This window comes from Bicyclus anynana, chromosome 26 (genome assembly GCF_947172395.1).
Source record: "Bicyclus anynana chromosome 26, ilBicAnyn1.1, whole genome shotgun sequence".
NCBI classification, from domain to species: domain Eukaryota; kingdom Metazoa; phylum Arthropoda; class Insecta; order Lepidoptera; family Nymphalidae; genus Bicyclus; species Bicyclus anynana.
The window spans coordinates 7239773-7257404 of NC_069108.1; the positions used below are offsets into that span (position 1 = coordinate 7239773).

Consider the following 17632-nt stretch of genomic DNA (forward strand, 5'->3'; position numbering starts at 1 on the left):
TGGCTGGTGGGAGGCTTCGGCCGTGGCTAGTTACCACCCTACCGGCAAAGACGTACCGCCAAGCGATTTAGCGTTCCGGTACGATGTCGTGTAGAAACCGAAAGGGGTGTGGATTTTCATCCTCCTCCTAACAAGTTAGCCCGCTTCCATCTTAGACTGCATCATCACTTACCATCAGGTGAGATTGTAGTCAAGGGCTAACTTGTAAAGATTAAAAAAAAAAAATTGCGGATCTCCTCATTTCTGCCTCCCTAGCCAAGTGACAAATTCATTCTCTTTCTACGATCGCTAACGCTTCGAAAACTAGAAAGATGTATGGGAATGACATTTGCTACCGACAGGTCACGTGATCAAGATCTGTCATACCCTTAAAGATCATACCCAAACATTTTTCTAGTTTTTAAAGCGTTTGCAATCGTAGCAAGAGAATCGACGTGCCACTTGGTTATACCAATAGGGGGCTTGACCGATTTGAAAAATTCTTTCACCATTGTAGTTACATTATCAGTAACATTTGCTATATTTTATTCCCATGGAAATGGAAACTATCTACCTATACTAATATATAGAAGTAAAGTTCTTTAGAACTAAACCGATTTTGAAAATCCTTTTACCACTAGAAAGCTACGTTGTTTGCGAGTTACATCGGCCATTTCACGGGAACTACGCGGGTGAAACCTGTGCGAATAATTATGATGATGAATAACTCGGTGTTATGACGTGGTGTTAATCTATACTAATATTATAAAGCTGAAGAGTTTGTTTGTTTGATTGAATGCGCTAATCTCAGGAACTTCTGGTCTGATTTGAAAAATTCAATCAGTGTTAGATAGCCCATTAACGGAGGAAGGCTATATGCTATATATTATGTCCATATTCCTACGGGAACGTGAACCACGCGGGTGAAACCGCGCGACGTCAGCTAGTCTAATATATAAAACTCTCGTGTCACAGTTTTCGTTGCCATACTCCTCCGAAACGGCTTGACCGATTTTGATGAAATTTTTTGTGCTTATCCGGTATCTATGAGAATAGGCCAACATCTATTTTTTATATCCCTAAGGGTAGGGTAGGGGTAGGGTAGAGGTAGTTGAAAGTTTAGTGAAAGTAATAATACACAAATGTTTAGTTCACAATATATTTATTGAATTAAATAATAAATACTCTAATTATAAATAAATCATTGCCACAATAAAAAAAATAAATTAATCACATTGCACTTTGTACATTCGCTATTATTATCATTATTCGATATGTGCACAAGAATTTGTGCATACAAATCTCAGACTAAATACATAAGGAATAGTATCGCTCCCAAATTCACGAACAAAATTTTCTGCTATTTTCTAAGGAAAACGAGCTTAGATTTCATACATATCTTATACTAAAATGTTCTGTTTTTGTTCGTTTTTTACACCATTTAACTACACAAAAAGGTATTTTTACGGAGGTTTTTAACCGACGGACACGATTGTAAACTATGAAACATCGATTCTATAGAGTCAGTGTTTACAATCGCATAGGATCGTTGATCATATACTTTGACAGAAAAATAATGTCTTGCGAGGCAGGTCTTTATTTAATTAGTCTGAGATACAAATAGAAAAATAATACATTTTTGGTAATAAAATAAATAATAATAATACTTCTTAAAATATGTGTAAAAATTAAGCGTAGGTGCCTTATGCACGCCATTGATGAGCAATTATTCTCACGTTTTTGCAGCACCCACAACTATAACTGATGACTGTTGACTTACGAAACGTCTTCGCTGCCATTTGCGCTGCAGAAACGTGAGAATAATGGGGATGATGACTAGGTTTGAATATATTGATTTTTATGATACATTCGGGTAAATAAGGTCAATGTTAACTAATTTATACATAAAAAGCAAAGATAGTCTAGATATTTGCAAAATAAATAAGATTATAAAATGTTAAAATCTATTAAATTTTTTTATCGTAATTAGATGAAAATTTATACAGTTTTAGCTTCCTTACATTAAATGTGACATTTTTCAATAAATGAACTATAAACATAAACGCACAAATGACAAAGATATTAGTAATTTTGTTTGAACGCCCATACAAACCTAACGATCAGCGAGCCAACGACGTCACTAACTCGTGCCATTTTGTATGGATCGTTTTTCAGGGATCCGCGGCAGCGCCGCAAATCTGACCCTTTAAATCCCTGTAGCTCCGAAAGTAATGATCGCAGATACCCTGTTACTTTACAAAATTGCTTTGCTATTAGTATACTCTTAATTAATATACAATTTAAAAAACTGTCATCATCCCTATTGACCGTCAATGGCTGACTTTATATGTTAGTGAGCTACAGCAAGCCATTGTTTGTCGTTCTATTCGATACAATAAGAGCGATGCCTCATTAGTGCATTGCGTTGCATCGTCGCAACGCATCGACGCAATGTATGCCGCACACGCGTCGCGAAGACGCATGACGTCACAGCGCAAAAGGACGAGGAGGAACCTCGGCTTATTATGTTGTTTTTTTTTATTCTTTATAAGTTAGGCGTACTGAATCGAGAATGTATTCGTTTTTGTGTTTTGTATTTGGAGCGGCTACGACACCGTCGTGTTCTGTGCACTCCATCTGCCTATTATTGATTAATCTGTGGGCTAACCTTGACTACAATCCTACACTTGCGAGTTATACAATAAAATATTTAATATAAGACATCATAAAAAAACTGTAAAATTTAATTATATTATTAAACTGTATTGACTGTTTTAAATACAAAGTAAATAAAAAATAATTTAAACTAACATTACGTATAATTTGGTAGGTACTTGGTGTAAAATTATATTACTACAAATGCGTTGTTATATCTAATATATAAAATTCTCGTGTCGCGGTGTTCGAACTTGAACTCCTCCGAAACGGCTCGACCGATTTTGATGAAATTTTTTGTGCATATTCAATAGGTCTGAGAATCGGCCAACATCTATTTTTCAAACCCCTAAATCCTAGGATAGGGTAGTGGTAGGGTAGGGGTATGGTATAGGGATAGGGTAGGGGTAGGGTAGTGGTAGGGTAGGTTTATGGTATAGGGATAGGGTAGGGGTAGGGTAGTGGTAGGGTAGTTGTAGGGTAGGGTAGGGTAGGGGTAGAGTAGAGGTAGGGTAGGGGTAGGGGTAGGAGTATGGTAGTGTAAGGTAGGGATAGGGAAGAAGTGCAAATAAATAAATTAATAAGTCAAAGCGAAGCTTGAGCGAGTCCGCTAGTAAAGTTATATATTTCTTCAATGTTTCATTATAATTTTAATTAAAATGTGTCATTATTTTTCCGCATATAAATTCATTGTTATATAACACTATATAACATAACAGCAGATTAATATGTGCTAGTGTAACAAACTTGTAATATTGCAAGCACAAATCTATACTAATATTATAAAGCTGAAAAGTTTGTTTGTTTGTTTGAACGCGCTAATCTCAGGAACTACTGGTCCGATTTAAAAAATTCTTTCAGTGTTAGATAGCCCATTTATCGAGGAAGGCTATAGGCTATATTTTATCCCTGTATTCATACGGGAACGGGAACCACGCGGCATCTACTATAATAAATAAATAAGGTACATTGTGTTATTTTTATTTTTGAATGTGAAGATTGTGTTGTTTTTATTTTTTGCATGTGAATATTGTGTCATTTTAATTTTTCGCATGTGAATATTATGTTATTTTAATTTTTTTGCATATCAATATTGTGTTATTTTATTTTTTTGCATGTCAATATTGTGTTATTTTTGTTTTTGAATGTGAATATTGTGTTATTTTAATTTTTTGCATGTGAATATTGTGTTATTTTAATTTTTTGCATGTCAATATTGTGTTATTTTTGTTTTTGAATGTGAATATTGTGTTATTTTAATTTTTTGCATGTGAATATTGTGTTATTTTAATTTTTTGCATGTCAATATTGTGTTATTTTTGTTTTTGAATGTGAATATTGTGTTATTTTAATTTTTTGCATGTGAATATTGTGTTATTTTAATTTATTGCATGTCAATATTGTGTTGTTTTTGTTTTTGAATGTGAATATTGTGTTATTTTTATTTTTTACATGTCGACTTTTTGGTATCTCAAATAAATAACAGATGAGGGTATATATTCCTTATGCCGGATCTTGTACTATAAGCCACCATTCGCACGAGAGTTTTTTTTCACGGACGTTAAAAAAGCGTCCAAATACAACAAATGCATTCCATTCATTCAAACAGATTTTTTTTAATTCTTTACAAGTTAGCCCTTGACTGCAATCTCACCTGATGGTAAGTGAAAATGCAATCTAAGTTAGAAGCGGGCTAACTTGTTAGGAGGAGAATGAATCCACACACTTTTCGGTTTCGACACGACATCGCACCGGAACGCTAAATCGCTTGGCGGTACGTCTTTGCCTGTAGAGTGGTGACTAGCCACGGCCGAAGCCTCCCACCAGCCAGACCGGGACTAATTAAGAAAATCTCAATATGCCCAGCCGGGGATCGAACCCAGGACCTCCGTTTTGTAAATTCACCGCGCATACCACTGCGCCACGGAGGCCGTCAAATCGTTAGAAATAGACTTCCATTTAACTTCTTACTATATTTGGACGCTTTTTTTAATATGCGTAAAAAAAAGTTCTCGTGCGAATGGCGGCTCGCTATTATATATATGTGATATGTATTAATTTTGTCCGGACGTCATCCGTTTCTCTGTGTCTAATATTTTGTCTACAGTGTGAGCGGGACGGTCTGCTTCCTCACAGCTTGTGTCTCGGTCCCTCTTTTCCTGTAAAATTATAATAGGGTAGTTGATACTCATATCAAATTTAATATAAACAATTTTTAGAAACCAGTTGGGTAATTTAATAAAAATTAACGACATACAAATAATTTATTTACACACACATGTATTTTGAAATAAGAATTTAAACATAATCAAAGATATATCATAATACTATCCTAGTAACAAATTCTCAAACTCAAAATGGACAGAGTTTCGACCCTAAGAAAATATCATGACCCTTGTTGACCCTAAGAAAATATCATGACCCTTGTTGACCCTAAGAAAATATCATGACCCTTGTTGACCCTAAGAAAATATCATGACCCTTGTTGACCCTAAGAAAATATCATGACCCTTGTTGACCCTAAGAAAATATCATGACCCTTGTTGACCCTAAAAAAATATCATGACCCTTGTTGACCCTAAAAAAATATCATGACCCTTGTTGACCCTAAGAAAATATCATGACCCTTGTTGACCCTAAGAAAATATCATGACCCTTGTTGACCCAAGAAAATATCATGACCCTTGTTGACCCTAAGAAAATATCATGACCCTTGTTGACCCTAAGAAAATATCATGACCCTTGTTGACCCTAAGAAAATATCATGACCCTTGTTGACCCTAAGAAAATATCATGACCCTTGTTGACCCTAAGAAAATATCATGACCCTTGTTGACCCTAAGAAAATATCATAACCCTTGTTGACCCTAAGAAAATATCATAACCCTTGTTGACCCTAAGAAAATATCATGACCTTTGTTGACCCTAAGAAAATATCATGACCCTTGTTGACCCTAAGAAAATATCATGACCCTTGTTGACCCTACGAAAATATCATGACCCTTGTTGACCCTACGAAAATATTATGACCCTTGTTGACCCTAAGAAAATATCATGCAGAATGAAGTGCGCAATGACTTATATAGGCTTGCTGGCTTATACCGCCATTTTTTATCCCTACTTTTATGATGTCATCTTGGAATTCTCCTAACACAATATTAATTTCGTGTAGAACATGGGATAAGGGTCCGAAATATATCGATATCAATTAATAAAAGTTAAGGATTTCTTATTAAATTTAATTTTAAAATCGATTGACCTCTTATAACAAAAGGACACAGAATCATGTAGAAAATTGCCCCGGACCGGATTCGAACCCACACCCTCCGGAAACGGAGGCAGAGGTCATATCCACTGGGCTATCACGTCCATGTGTTTTGATTTATGAGTGTTAAAAATGGTTGTCAACTAAGAGGAAATTAATTGCATTTTACAGCTTTATACTCGTATTCATAATTCCTACAATTTTTTGCCAATAGGGAGCAAGACTTATATGAGAAACTTTTTTACTTAGTTATTTTACTTAGTCGAGGTTACTACACTATTGATGAGTTCCTTAACGACAAAGGTGCTTGGAGGCCATTGGATCAGCTTCCACCTTCACACAGGAAATAAAACTATAAGATATTGTAATTTAATTGTCATCAATTGTAAATTATAATACTGTATGACTTTTTAAAAAGAGCAACTGTTGAGTTTCTTGCGGGTATCTTCTCAGCAGAACCTGCCTTCCGAACCGGTGGTAGAATCTTTACAAATAGTCAACTGACGTGTCAAAAGTGTTTGTAAACTGAGCCTACTTGAAATAAATGAATTTTGAATTTTGAACATTATAAAGCAACCCCTAAAATGGCAAAAAAAAGAAAAACAAAATGGTGTATTGTTATCGCCGTTTAGTGTTGGAAATAGTAGTCTGTGACGGATATGACGTCGCTCGATCTCGTGTCGGCTTCAGTGTGCTCGTGGCGTTCGAGCCGTCCACATAGCTTGTTGTGTAATTCTTTATGGGTTACTTGGGATAGGCGGGGAGAGTGACTTGAGTGGAAAAGGAGTGTTTGTTAACTGTCAAAGGATCCTTTAACCCTACATACAGCGTTCACAAGTGCGTGACTTCACTCAAGGTCGTTCTCTGCCATTCTAGGGTCTTATTTTGGTTACAGTTTGATTTGTTAATTAAGTTGTCCTGACAAGTGTTGTGAACCATTACCTTTGTTCGACATTAGCACAGTAGATATTAGTTTTCTTATATTTGTAATCACTTTTGAGTCCTATAATAGTATATTCGATGTAAATCGGAAAATTCAAACAACGTTAAATAAAGTCAAGAAATTCACGTAAAAAATTTACTTTTTCCCTACATATGTAAACAACTTTTTTGACAAATTACCAAATTTGCATTTGATTACGATATCTTTAGCACAAGTATTCACAAACCAATCAGTGTGATTTTTAAACGTCACACGTCAGGTGGGGTGTTGTCAGACCCCCAGTGTAGACACGCGCACTGGGGTCTAAAACACCCCATACGTACACATGGCACACATGCCCCTCGCTCACCTCGGGCTCCCCCAGCAGCGTGTTGGCGAGGTAGGGCGCCCGCAGCACGGCGCGCCAGTACAGCTTCTCCAGCGGCCGGTTCACGCACCAGCCGGCGCAGCGGACCCCCAGCGAGCGCCAGTACGACACCTCGCTCCTGGCAATTAGGGGGTCCATCAGTTACGGGAGACAAGAGTGCATGGAAACAAACTCTAGCTAGATAGACGGCCTCCGTGGCGCAGTGGTAGGCGCGGTGGATATACGGAGGTCCTGGGTTCGATCCCCGGCTGGGCAGATTGAGATTTTCTTAATTTGTCCAGGTCTGGCTGGTGGGAGGCTTCGGCCGTGGCTAGTTACCACCCTACCGGCAAAGACGTACCGCCAAGCGATTTAGCGTTCCGGTGCGATGCCGTGTAGAAACCGAAAGGGGTGTGGATTTTCATCCTCCTCCTAACAAGTTGGTCCGCTTCCATCTTAGACTGCATCATCACTTACCATCAGGTGAGATTGTAGTCAAGGGCTAACTTGTAAAGAATAAATGAAAAAAATAAAAATAGAAATAATTTAACCCAACTTATGACTAATACATTTAAATCATGAAACTAATTAATGACAATACTAGTACATAAAGCCATTAAAATGGACCTGACTCAGCTTATACTATTGTGAGTACATCAGTACCCACAACGCTGATATTCTGTCAGACCCTTATGAGGGAAGGACATTAATAATTATATTAGTTAATAATAGGGGGGGGAGGGGAGACTTGGTCGCTAACTATGGGTCTCATAAGAAGGCTCAGAGTCACACAGCGGGCGATGGAACGAGCTATGCTCGGAGTATCTCTGCGTGATCGAATCAGAAATGAGGAGATCCGCAGGAAAACCAAAGTCACCGACATAGCTCAACGAGTTGCGAAGCTGAAGTGGCAATGGGCGGGGCACATAATTCGAAGAGCCGATGGACGTTGGGGTCCCAAAGTGCTAGAATGGCGACCCCGTACTAGTAAGCGCAGTGTTGGCCGACCCCCCACCAGGAGGACTGACGACATCAAGCGAGTCGCAGGATTCGCTGGATGCAGGCGGCTCAGTATCGTGATGTTTGGAAGTGCCTACAAAAGGCCTATGTCCTGCTGTGGACGTCCATCGGCTGATATGATGATGATGATGAATAATAGGGATGATGACAGTTTTTTGAATTGTATATAAATTAAGAGTATTAATTGATTATGAAACACGGCTAAAATTCACGTGATATTAGGTCGGAGTATGCCCGACTAGTTTCGAACCCATACGGGGCCCTTAGTCATGAGCTGGTGAGCCTATCTTGCATCGCGGCATGATCCAAACTGTTTGGATCGTGCCGCGATGCAAGAACCAGCTCATGACTTGAAAAGATTGACTGGATATTTGCAAAATAAATAATATTATAAAATTTCAAAATCTATTAAATTTTTCTTATCGTAATTAGATGACATACAGTTTTAGCTTCCTTACATTAAATGTGACATTTTTCAATAAATAAACTATAAACATAAACGCACAAATAACAAAGATATTAGTGATTTTGTTTGAACGCCCATACAAACCTAACGATCAGCGAGCCAACGACGTCACTAAATCGTACCATTTTGTATGGAGCGTTTTTCAGGGACCCGCGGCAGCGCCGCAAATCTGACCCTTTAAATCCCTGTAGCTCCGAAAGTAATGATCGCAGATACCCTGTTACTTTTACAAAATTGCTTTACTATTAGCATACTCTTAATTTATATACAATTTAAAAAACTGTCATCATCCCTATTGGTCTGAGAGTGATGATGAAGAAGACTCACGGGCTGACGATGTCCTTGTGCAGCAGGACTGCGCTGGCGGCGCACCAGCGAGCACTCCAGCGCCAGAGCAGCGAGTGCAGCAAGTCGGCGACGCGCAGGGCTCCATGGAGCGCCAACTTATCCCCGTACCTTTTTTTTTCAATAACGAATGTCATATGTTGTTTTATACTAACTATTAATGTTTTTAAGAGCGCGCAGCGCGTCGGTACGATATGGATAAAATTCGAAGCGCAAACGAGACGCCGAATTATGACTTTCACGTGAGTGAAGAGCACGGAGCGATTGACGCGCGACGCAAATTTTATGAAACAACGCCAAAACCATTTTTACCTAATTGCAAGTAAATTAAACAACATAACGAAAAACAAAATGGCCACGTTCAAGATATATGTATACTTAATTTTCTATACAAAACAAAAATTTAAGAAAATAAGTTTGCTTTTCCTGAGATTGAAGGCAAAATGTGAGCAAAACATGTATTTTTCAAAAAAATAAACTATCGAGAAAAGTTTTACAAATTGTGTATTTTGTATAGTCATAACGAAGCTAACACTTTGAAATATCATTTACCCAAATATCAGGCTCCTAACTTTTCCAGAATCTGAGATCCAGAACCATTTGTAACCACCAAATTACATATTGCACACTCTTAATATTAAATAACAAGTATTTAGTTATCTCCATTAGGAAAAAGAGTTTTCAATAAAGAAAAGTATACCGGTCTACTTACGTAACTATATTGCAGGTGAAACCAAATAAACTAAGCGGATAGTACTTGTAGAGCTTACTGTGCCGTGGGAGACTAACATTCTGAAGAACCACAGTATAAAAGTGAATAAATATTATGACCTAACAAATGAATTAACTAAAAATGGCTATGTAGTTAGTCTGTACGCCGTAGAAGTAGGTGCGAGAGGATTACCAGCAAAATCTCTCTATAACTTGCTCAAAGACCTTGGCCTCTCTAGAAGTGCAGCTAGTTCTATATTAGAACGAGTATCCAAAGCTGCTCTAATAGGATCTTACCAAATTTGGCGGCAGGGAGAACAACACGATCGTTGGAGGGGAGTCTTAGTCCGGTCAAGTCAACATCCTTAACCCTACACCCATCGGTAACAAGTCCGTGACACTGCTCGATGTTACCTCTCTGCCACACGATGTACGAGTCGCGATAGCCCAGTGGATATGACCTCTGCCTCCGATTCCGGAGGGTGTGGGTTCGAATTCGGTCTGGGGCATGCACCTCCAACTTTTCAGTTGTGTGCATTTTAAGAAATTAAATATCACGTGTCTCAATCGGTGAAGGAAAACATTGTGAGGAAACCTGCATACCAGAGAATTTCTTAATTCTCTGCGTGTGTGAAGTCTGCCAATCCGCATTGGGCCAGCGTGGTGGACTATTGGCCTAACCCCTCTCATTCTGAGAGGAGACGAGCTCAGCAGTGAGCCGAACATGGGTTTATAACGTAAGGTAATACGATGTACCCGGCACCCAGTGGTGTGTACAGGGTGTTTAACTAGGATATGCCATATGTTTGACGGCCTCCGTGGCGCAGTGGTATGCGCGATGGATTTACAAAACGGAGGTCCTGGGTTCGATCCCCGGCTGGGTGGTTGAGGTTTTCTTAATTAGTCTAGGTCTGGCTGGTGGGAGGCTTCGGCCGTGGCTAGTTACCACCCTACCGACAAAGACGTACCACCAAGCGATTTAGCGTTCCAGTGCGATGCCGTGTAGAAACCGAAAGGGGTGTGGATTTTTATCCTCCTCCTAACAAGTTAGCCCGCTTCCATCTTAGACTGCATCCTCACTTACCATCAGGTGAGATTGTAGTCAAGGGCTAACTTGTAAAGAATATATAAAAAAAAATGTACAATTTGGTTACAAAATCCCTCTCTAAAGCAGGTTCGTAATGACTCCTCGGGGTAGGCAGAGCATGTTTGTAAGACATCCTCACCTGGGATTGCTCGGACCACTCTCCGCGTCATAGTCCTGCGCGCTGAAGCAGTACGGTCGGTAACTGATAGCGCCCACTATCTGTGGGTCCTTGTGCCGAATCTGAAATGGTCAAAAAATTTTATAAGACTGTGATGGACTATGATGGACCTGCCAATGCATAACTTTAATGTTGAGTTCCTTAATGACAAAGTTGCTTGGAGGCCGTTGGATCAGCTTCCACCTTCACACAGGAAGTAAAACTATAAGACATTGTAATGTTGTCATCAATTGTAATTATAATATTATTGTATGATTTTTTTTTAAAACAGCAACTGTTGAGTTTCTTGCCGGTTTCTTCACAGCAGAACCTGCCTTCCGATCCGGTGGTAGAATCTTTACAAATAGTCAACTGACGTGTCAAAAGTGCTTGTAAACTGAGCCTACTTGAAATAAATTAATTATTGATTTTGATTTTGATTTGATTTATATGAATAAAAACGAAAGGTATCAGCTTGACGTACAAAGATACAGGTAATTTATAATTAGTAGACATTCGCCAAGAATGAATTTTTCGTTTACCATCATCATATCAGCCGATGGACGTCCACTGCGGGACATAGGCCTTGACGATGACATAACGAACGACAATGCTTCCCAGGCAACACAAACACAAGCCACACAGCGTCTTCGCCGGCGAAGACGAGGTCCCCGATATCTGACGTCAGGGGGCGCCCGGATTGATACTCTCAGGCAAAACACCCTTCCCAAACGGCCCTCTAAGCCGAGGTCCGAGTCTCAGAGGAGACGCCCTTAGAGAGTCGTTCCGCCCGTCTACTCTGCTTCTGCCTTCGAGCCCCGTCAGGCGATGCTTCTGCGCTCGCCTAAACCCCCCGGTAACGCCGCTGAAGTCCCATAAGGAGCCTACAGCACTTACACAATCAGAAAATAAAACATAGGCCTTTTGCAGGGACTTCCAAACATCACGATCCTGAGCCGCCTGCATCCAGCAAATCCCTGCGACTCACCAACACTGTCCTTTCTAGTGCAGGGTCGGTCATTCCAGCACCTTGGGACTCTATCCATCCAGGTCCATCGGCTCTTCGAACTATGTGCCCCGCCCATTGCCACTTCAGCTTCGCGACTCGTTGAGCTATGTCAGTGACTTTGGTTCTTCTGCGGATCTCCTCATATCTGATTCTATCACGCAGAGATACTCCAGGCATAGCTCGCTCCATCGCTGTGTGACTCTAAGCCTAGTACTTTTTATTTAATTCTTTACAAGTTAGCCCTTCACTACAACCTCACCTGATGGTAAGTGATGATGCAATCAAAATCAAAATTCATTTATTTCAATTATTTAAATTACACGCTCTTTTGAATAGTCAAGATATGTCATAATTTGTTTTAATCCGATGATGGTAATAACTAATAATAATCCAAAACTTAAAATTTGAAAAAAGTTATGCGGTTCCAAACGCTCCTTGGTCCGAGAAAAAACTCAGCCAAGGTTTATAATTTAATACTTTTTAGGTCTATATTTAAAGATATATTTATCCAATCCAAGACGGAAGCATTGTTAGGAGAATGAAAATCCACACCCCTACCGGTTTCTACACGACATCGTACTGAAAACGCTAAATCGCTTGACGGTACGTCTTTGCCGGTGTGGTAACTAGCCACGGCCGAAGCCGCCCACCATACCTGGTACAAGGTGAAAGGGTTGAAGGTGGTGACCACGGCCTGCTGGTATAACTCTGGCTTCAGCGAGAAAGTCCTGAGCACGCCGGATATCACCTGAAATTCATCAACACAGTCGACATTAAAGTAAAAGCCAATGATGTTAGCTAATTAAAACTATCATCATCAACCCATATTCGTCTCACTGCTGAGCTCGACTCTCCTGTCAGAATGCGAGGGATTAGGCCAATAGACCACCACGCGCAATGCGGATTGGCAGACTTCACACTCGCAGAGAATTAAGAAAATTCTCTGGTATGCAGGTTTCCTCACGATGTTTTCCTTCACCGTTTGAGACACGTGATATTTAATTTCTTAAAATGAACACAACTGAAAAGTTGGAGGTACATTCCCCGGACCGGATTCGAACCCGCACCCTCCGGAATCGGAGGCAGAGGGCATATCCACTGGACTATCACGGCTATCCTATCTATACTTGTACATAAATGTGAAAAACACCGTCACTGATATACAACTGCGTGATTGCTTCATAAATACGACAGCGTGGTGGACTATTGGCCTAACCCCTCTCATTCTGAGAGGAGACTCGAGCTCAGCAGTGAGCCGAATGGGTTGATAGCGACGATAGATAGGGTACCTACTATTCTAAGGTATATCTTTTTTCTCCCTGCTTTTCAAGAATGCTTACCATTTACTTTTTTCTTAATTTAATCACGATAAACAACTATCAATGAGTTTCCATTATGCACGCTACTTCTACCAGCTAGTCCCAAAATACATGCAATCTCGCCATTCCTCTTTTACAGAACCCTCGGTGGGCGAGTCCGACTATCACTTGTTGGGTTTTTTTATTCGTTTAGTAATAACCCTTACCTGCTTGTCATCTCCCTTGACGTCAATAATGATCTTGACATTCTTTGACAGCAAATAGTCCAAGGCCTCTGACAGCAGACATAAATGTACCTCTTTGTATAGATGTCTGAAACAGGAATCAAATGATTTTATTGCCAACTACCAGGGGTTATTTTATTGTAGAGGGGAGATTTGATATAAATACGAGGACGTATTCGATGACTTGGGCTCAGTTGTTTGTTAGGCAGCGTAGACACCGTCACGCTGCCAGACGCGTTAGTGATTTTGTGCAATAATAAGAGGATGTATTCGATGACTTGGGCTCAGTTGTTTGTTAGGCAGCGTAGACACCGTCACGCTGCCAGACGCGTTAGTGATTTTGTGCAATAATGTTTTATAAGAATACCAACCACGCGAGGCGGTGCGGGTCGGGTCCGGAGTGTTTCTAATGAGCTACGACCAGCGGCGTAGCGTGCCTTTTAGGGGCCCTGTATCAAAATTAGTTGGGCGCCCCAAATGAAGGTTAAAGACTTCACACAAAAGAAACAAAAATGCTCGCCTAAAGTAAATATGACAGTGACATAACCTATGTAAGATGTCTCCAACTTTTGGGCGCATCAAGGGAAAAAAGAGATTGTGGATTACCTACAATTTACTAATTTTTGCTTTTACGGTGGACTACAGGGGCCCCATATCTTTGATACGGCTGATAGATAGCTACGGCCCTGGCTACGACATTAAGGAACCAAAATCACCTGTTAGGATGTGTGGCACCGACGTCAATGTCCTTAACACTGTCCCACTCAGCCTCTCGTATGTCAGTGCTGACCCCGCTCAATCGTTGGAGGCTTGAGTCATGCAGCAGTACCAGTTCTCCATCTTTTGACGTTCTCACATCAAGCTCTACAAAGTTACACTCTCTGTCCACACACTGAAAGTGAAAAATAGAATGATTTACTAATTTTTTTAGCCTGTTCTTATGCAAGCAGTCAACAGACAAAGAACAGAGGTATTCTAGGAGTTCTTTTGAATAACCACAAGCGGGACCGGCCCGTCTATACGGAAAACGGAGCGCCTATCCTATCCTAGTCAACCGTACACGGTACTGTGCCTGATTTCCAATTGGTCGCCCCAGAGTATGGTCAAGATCTTCGCAATCCATTCTTGCTTTACACTCATAATTTGGTATAGGTATCTGCATATTATTAGGAGCAAACAAGAGAGGCGCCGTAATTGGATCTTGCTCTATTTTAAAATTTACTTCAGGCCGGCGCTGACCACAAGGACCAAGCGTCCTTGTGGTTAATCAAGCCAATTAGATCAGCTTTCATCTTCACACAAGTAAAAATATTTATGTTAAGTAATAAATAATTAATAAAGCTAATATAAAATATAGGAGCTTGTAATAGCCCAGTGGATATGACCTCTGCCTCAGATTCCCGACAGTGTGGGTTCAAATCTAGTCCGGGGCATGCATACACCTCTAACTTTTCAGTTATGTGCATTTGTAAGAAATTAAATATCACATGTCTCAAAGGGTGAAGGAAAAACATTGAGAGGAAACCTGCATACCTAAGAATTGTCTTAATTCTGTGTGTGTGAAGTCTGGCAATATATGTAAAAAATATAGTATTTTAGCATACTATAAATTTTTTTCAACAGTATATAGTATGCAGACCAAAAATATAGTACAATATTATATATTATAGTATGGTTAACAACCATACTATAATATATGACACATGGTTTTTAATTTCTAAAAAAATGCACACAACTGAAAAGTTGGATTTGCATGCCCCAGATTTGAACCCAATCAGAGGCAGAGGTCACTATCTACTGGGCTTATTTTTTTTTTATTCTTCACAAGTTAACCTAATGGTAAGTGATGATGCAATCTAAGATGGACGCAGCGGGCTAATTTGTTAGGAGGAGGATAAAAGTTTACACCCCTTTCGGCTTCTACACAACATCATACCAAAACATTAAATCGCTTGGCGGTATGTCTTTATCCGTAGAGTGGTAACTAGCCACGGCTGAAGCCTCCCACCAGCCAAACCTGGACCAATTAAGAAATCTTCAATCAGCCCAGCCGGGGTTCGAACCCAGGACCTCGGTCTTATAAGTCCACTACTACACGGGAGTGTCCCATGTTCGCGCTGGTAAGATGGGAGTTACTAGGTAAGGATACATTAAATGAAGTAGACCTGACAGATCTCAGTATAGGGGATATTGTTAGGTTCACGAAGGCTACAGGAAGATTACCACGTCCTTTTACCACAGGAATTGGGTGGAATGGTCCATAATTAGGACTGATCACCCGTCTGGCCTCGTCAGACGTCCCCTCTATAAGTATATACTACACGGAGACCGTCAAAATCGAGGCTATCACGGCTATATTACTTACAAAACTTGTTTGAATGCACTAATTGTTTGAATGCACTAATCGCAGGAACTACTGGTCAGATTTGAAAAATTCTTTCAGTGTTAAATAGCTCATTTATCGAGGAAGGCTATAGACTATATATTATCCTCGTATTCCTACGGGAACAGGCATCACGCGGGTGAAACCGCGCGGCGTCAGATAGTTTTTAAATAAATATTGATTTTAATACGTCGATAATATGATATAGTTAGGTGAGATATGATGAGATAGATGACACAGTTAAGGGGTACATTTGATGTACAGAACTCACGTATTTGAAAGCCTCCAATGTGTTTTCAGGGGCATCCAAGCCCGCACCTCTGTGGGCTATGCACTTCACTATTTTATCCGGGTAAAGTAAACTCTCCTTTGATCCTGGCAAAGGGCCGAATATATTCCGCACATTCTCTTGGTCCGGTCTCTTGAGACGCGTAATATAAAACGCAGCTACGCCAACCAAGGCGACATCGATCCCAAAAGGTAACACTGTATGGAGAGCGCAAATAAAACTTAAAAAGAAACTTATTACGTAATAAACACTGTTGTACGCGATAGAGAATATTGCCAGAAACATTTTTTGTGTCGTTCGTTTGTGTTATTCGTGTTATTTATGTTATGTTTTTCGAAAACAAATTAATGTTATTGCATTTCGATTTTCGATTTCGAAATTCGATTCGAAGGCGGGGCTTGTTTATTAATTAATGTCAGGTTGACAGATTGTTATTGATTGGTGATAACTAGTGAAGCGACAATACTGATGTCGATAATGTAGTATCGATACGTGTGTTCGATAAAAATAATCGATTAAATCGATAAATGAATGATTTAAACAGAGTCAATGAAAAATTAGTCTCGATCATTCAGCTGACTATTAGATAGAGTTGAGAAAATAGTTAAAAACAAGAAGCTTTACGAAACAAGTACTTAGGTAGCTACGGTTAACTGAACAGTTCGACTGTGACCCGTTTAATGTCAGTCACACGATACTGGATGTAGCCCAGTCAAATAAGCGTAATCTTAAGATGAGTGATAGTAAGTTTTAAAGTCCTATACACCTTTATTTTGATATTTTAAAAGTTGTCTTATTGATTGAGATTAAATGCATTACAAAGACGTCACGTGATAGCCTAGTGGATATGACCTCTGCCTTCGATTCGGAGAGTGTAGGTTCGAATCAGGTCAGGAGCATGCAGTCCCAACTTTAGATATGTGCATTTAAAAAAATTAAATATCATGTGTTTAAAATTGTGAAGGAAACCTGCTTAAATAAGAATTTTCTTTATTGTCTAAGTGTGGGTAGTCTGCCAATCCGCATTTGGCCAGCGGTAAGTCTTAGCCCAAGAATGCTTTGTATAATTAAGAAATAACTCCCGTTTTCATTATCTTTAATTAACTACAATAGAGGATTAGAAGAAACAGGAAAGGTACTAAAAATTAATGAAATATCAAATACTTTTATGTCTAAAGAAAAAAACATATTTACTACTAGACACTTTATTAATTTCTTATATAATTCCTTAGTCTTACAAATTATTCGTTTTAATAGGCAGGAAACGTGCAAAATTGTACTTTATACACTTGTGTGGAATTTAATTTAAAGATTGAAAATGTAAATACACCGTCAAAACAAAGATATAACAGAAATATATCTAGTATATATATATATATATATATATAGTAATATATAATTTCGTCAAGGTTCCAAATTCGAATTAATCTTCTA

The 17632-nt window shown here is 39.4% G+C and overlaps 1 protein-coding gene across 1 annotated transcript; it reads right to left on the reverse strand.

The window, feature by feature from the left end:
• Window positions 1-929: 929 nt before the first annotated feature.
• On the reverse strand, window positions 930-16611 carry LOC128198044 (glycerophosphodiester phosphodiesterase 1). The gene is made up of 8 exons (XM_052889737.1): window positions 16181-16611; window positions 14243-14418; window positions 13509-13614; window positions 12639-12731; window positions 10957-11057; window positions 9002-9130; window positions 7192-7327; window positions 930-4793 (listed from the first exon to the last, which is right to left on the reverse strand). The coding sequence occupies exons 1-8, from the start codon at window positions 16481-16483 to the stop codon at window positions 4689-4691; spliced, it is 1149 nt and encodes a 382-aa protein (XP_052745697.1). The 5' UTR covers window positions 16484-16611; the 3' UTR covers window positions 930-4688.
• Window positions 16612-17632: the final 1021 nt, after the last annotated feature.

Coding starts and splice junctions, on each gene's coding strand:
- LOC128198044 (XM_052889737.1), bottom strand. CDS start 16,483: ATGTTTCTGGCAATATTCTCTATCGCGTACAACAGTGTTTATTACGTA. Junction 14,419..16,180: donor CATTGGAGGCTTTCAAATAC/GTGAGTTCTGTA, acceptor TTTCACTTTCAG/TGTGTGGACAGAGAGTGTAA. Junction 9,131..10,956: donor AGTGGTCCGAGCAATCCCAG/GTGAGGATGTCT, acceptor TGAAAAAAAAAG/GTACGGGGATAAGTTGGCGC.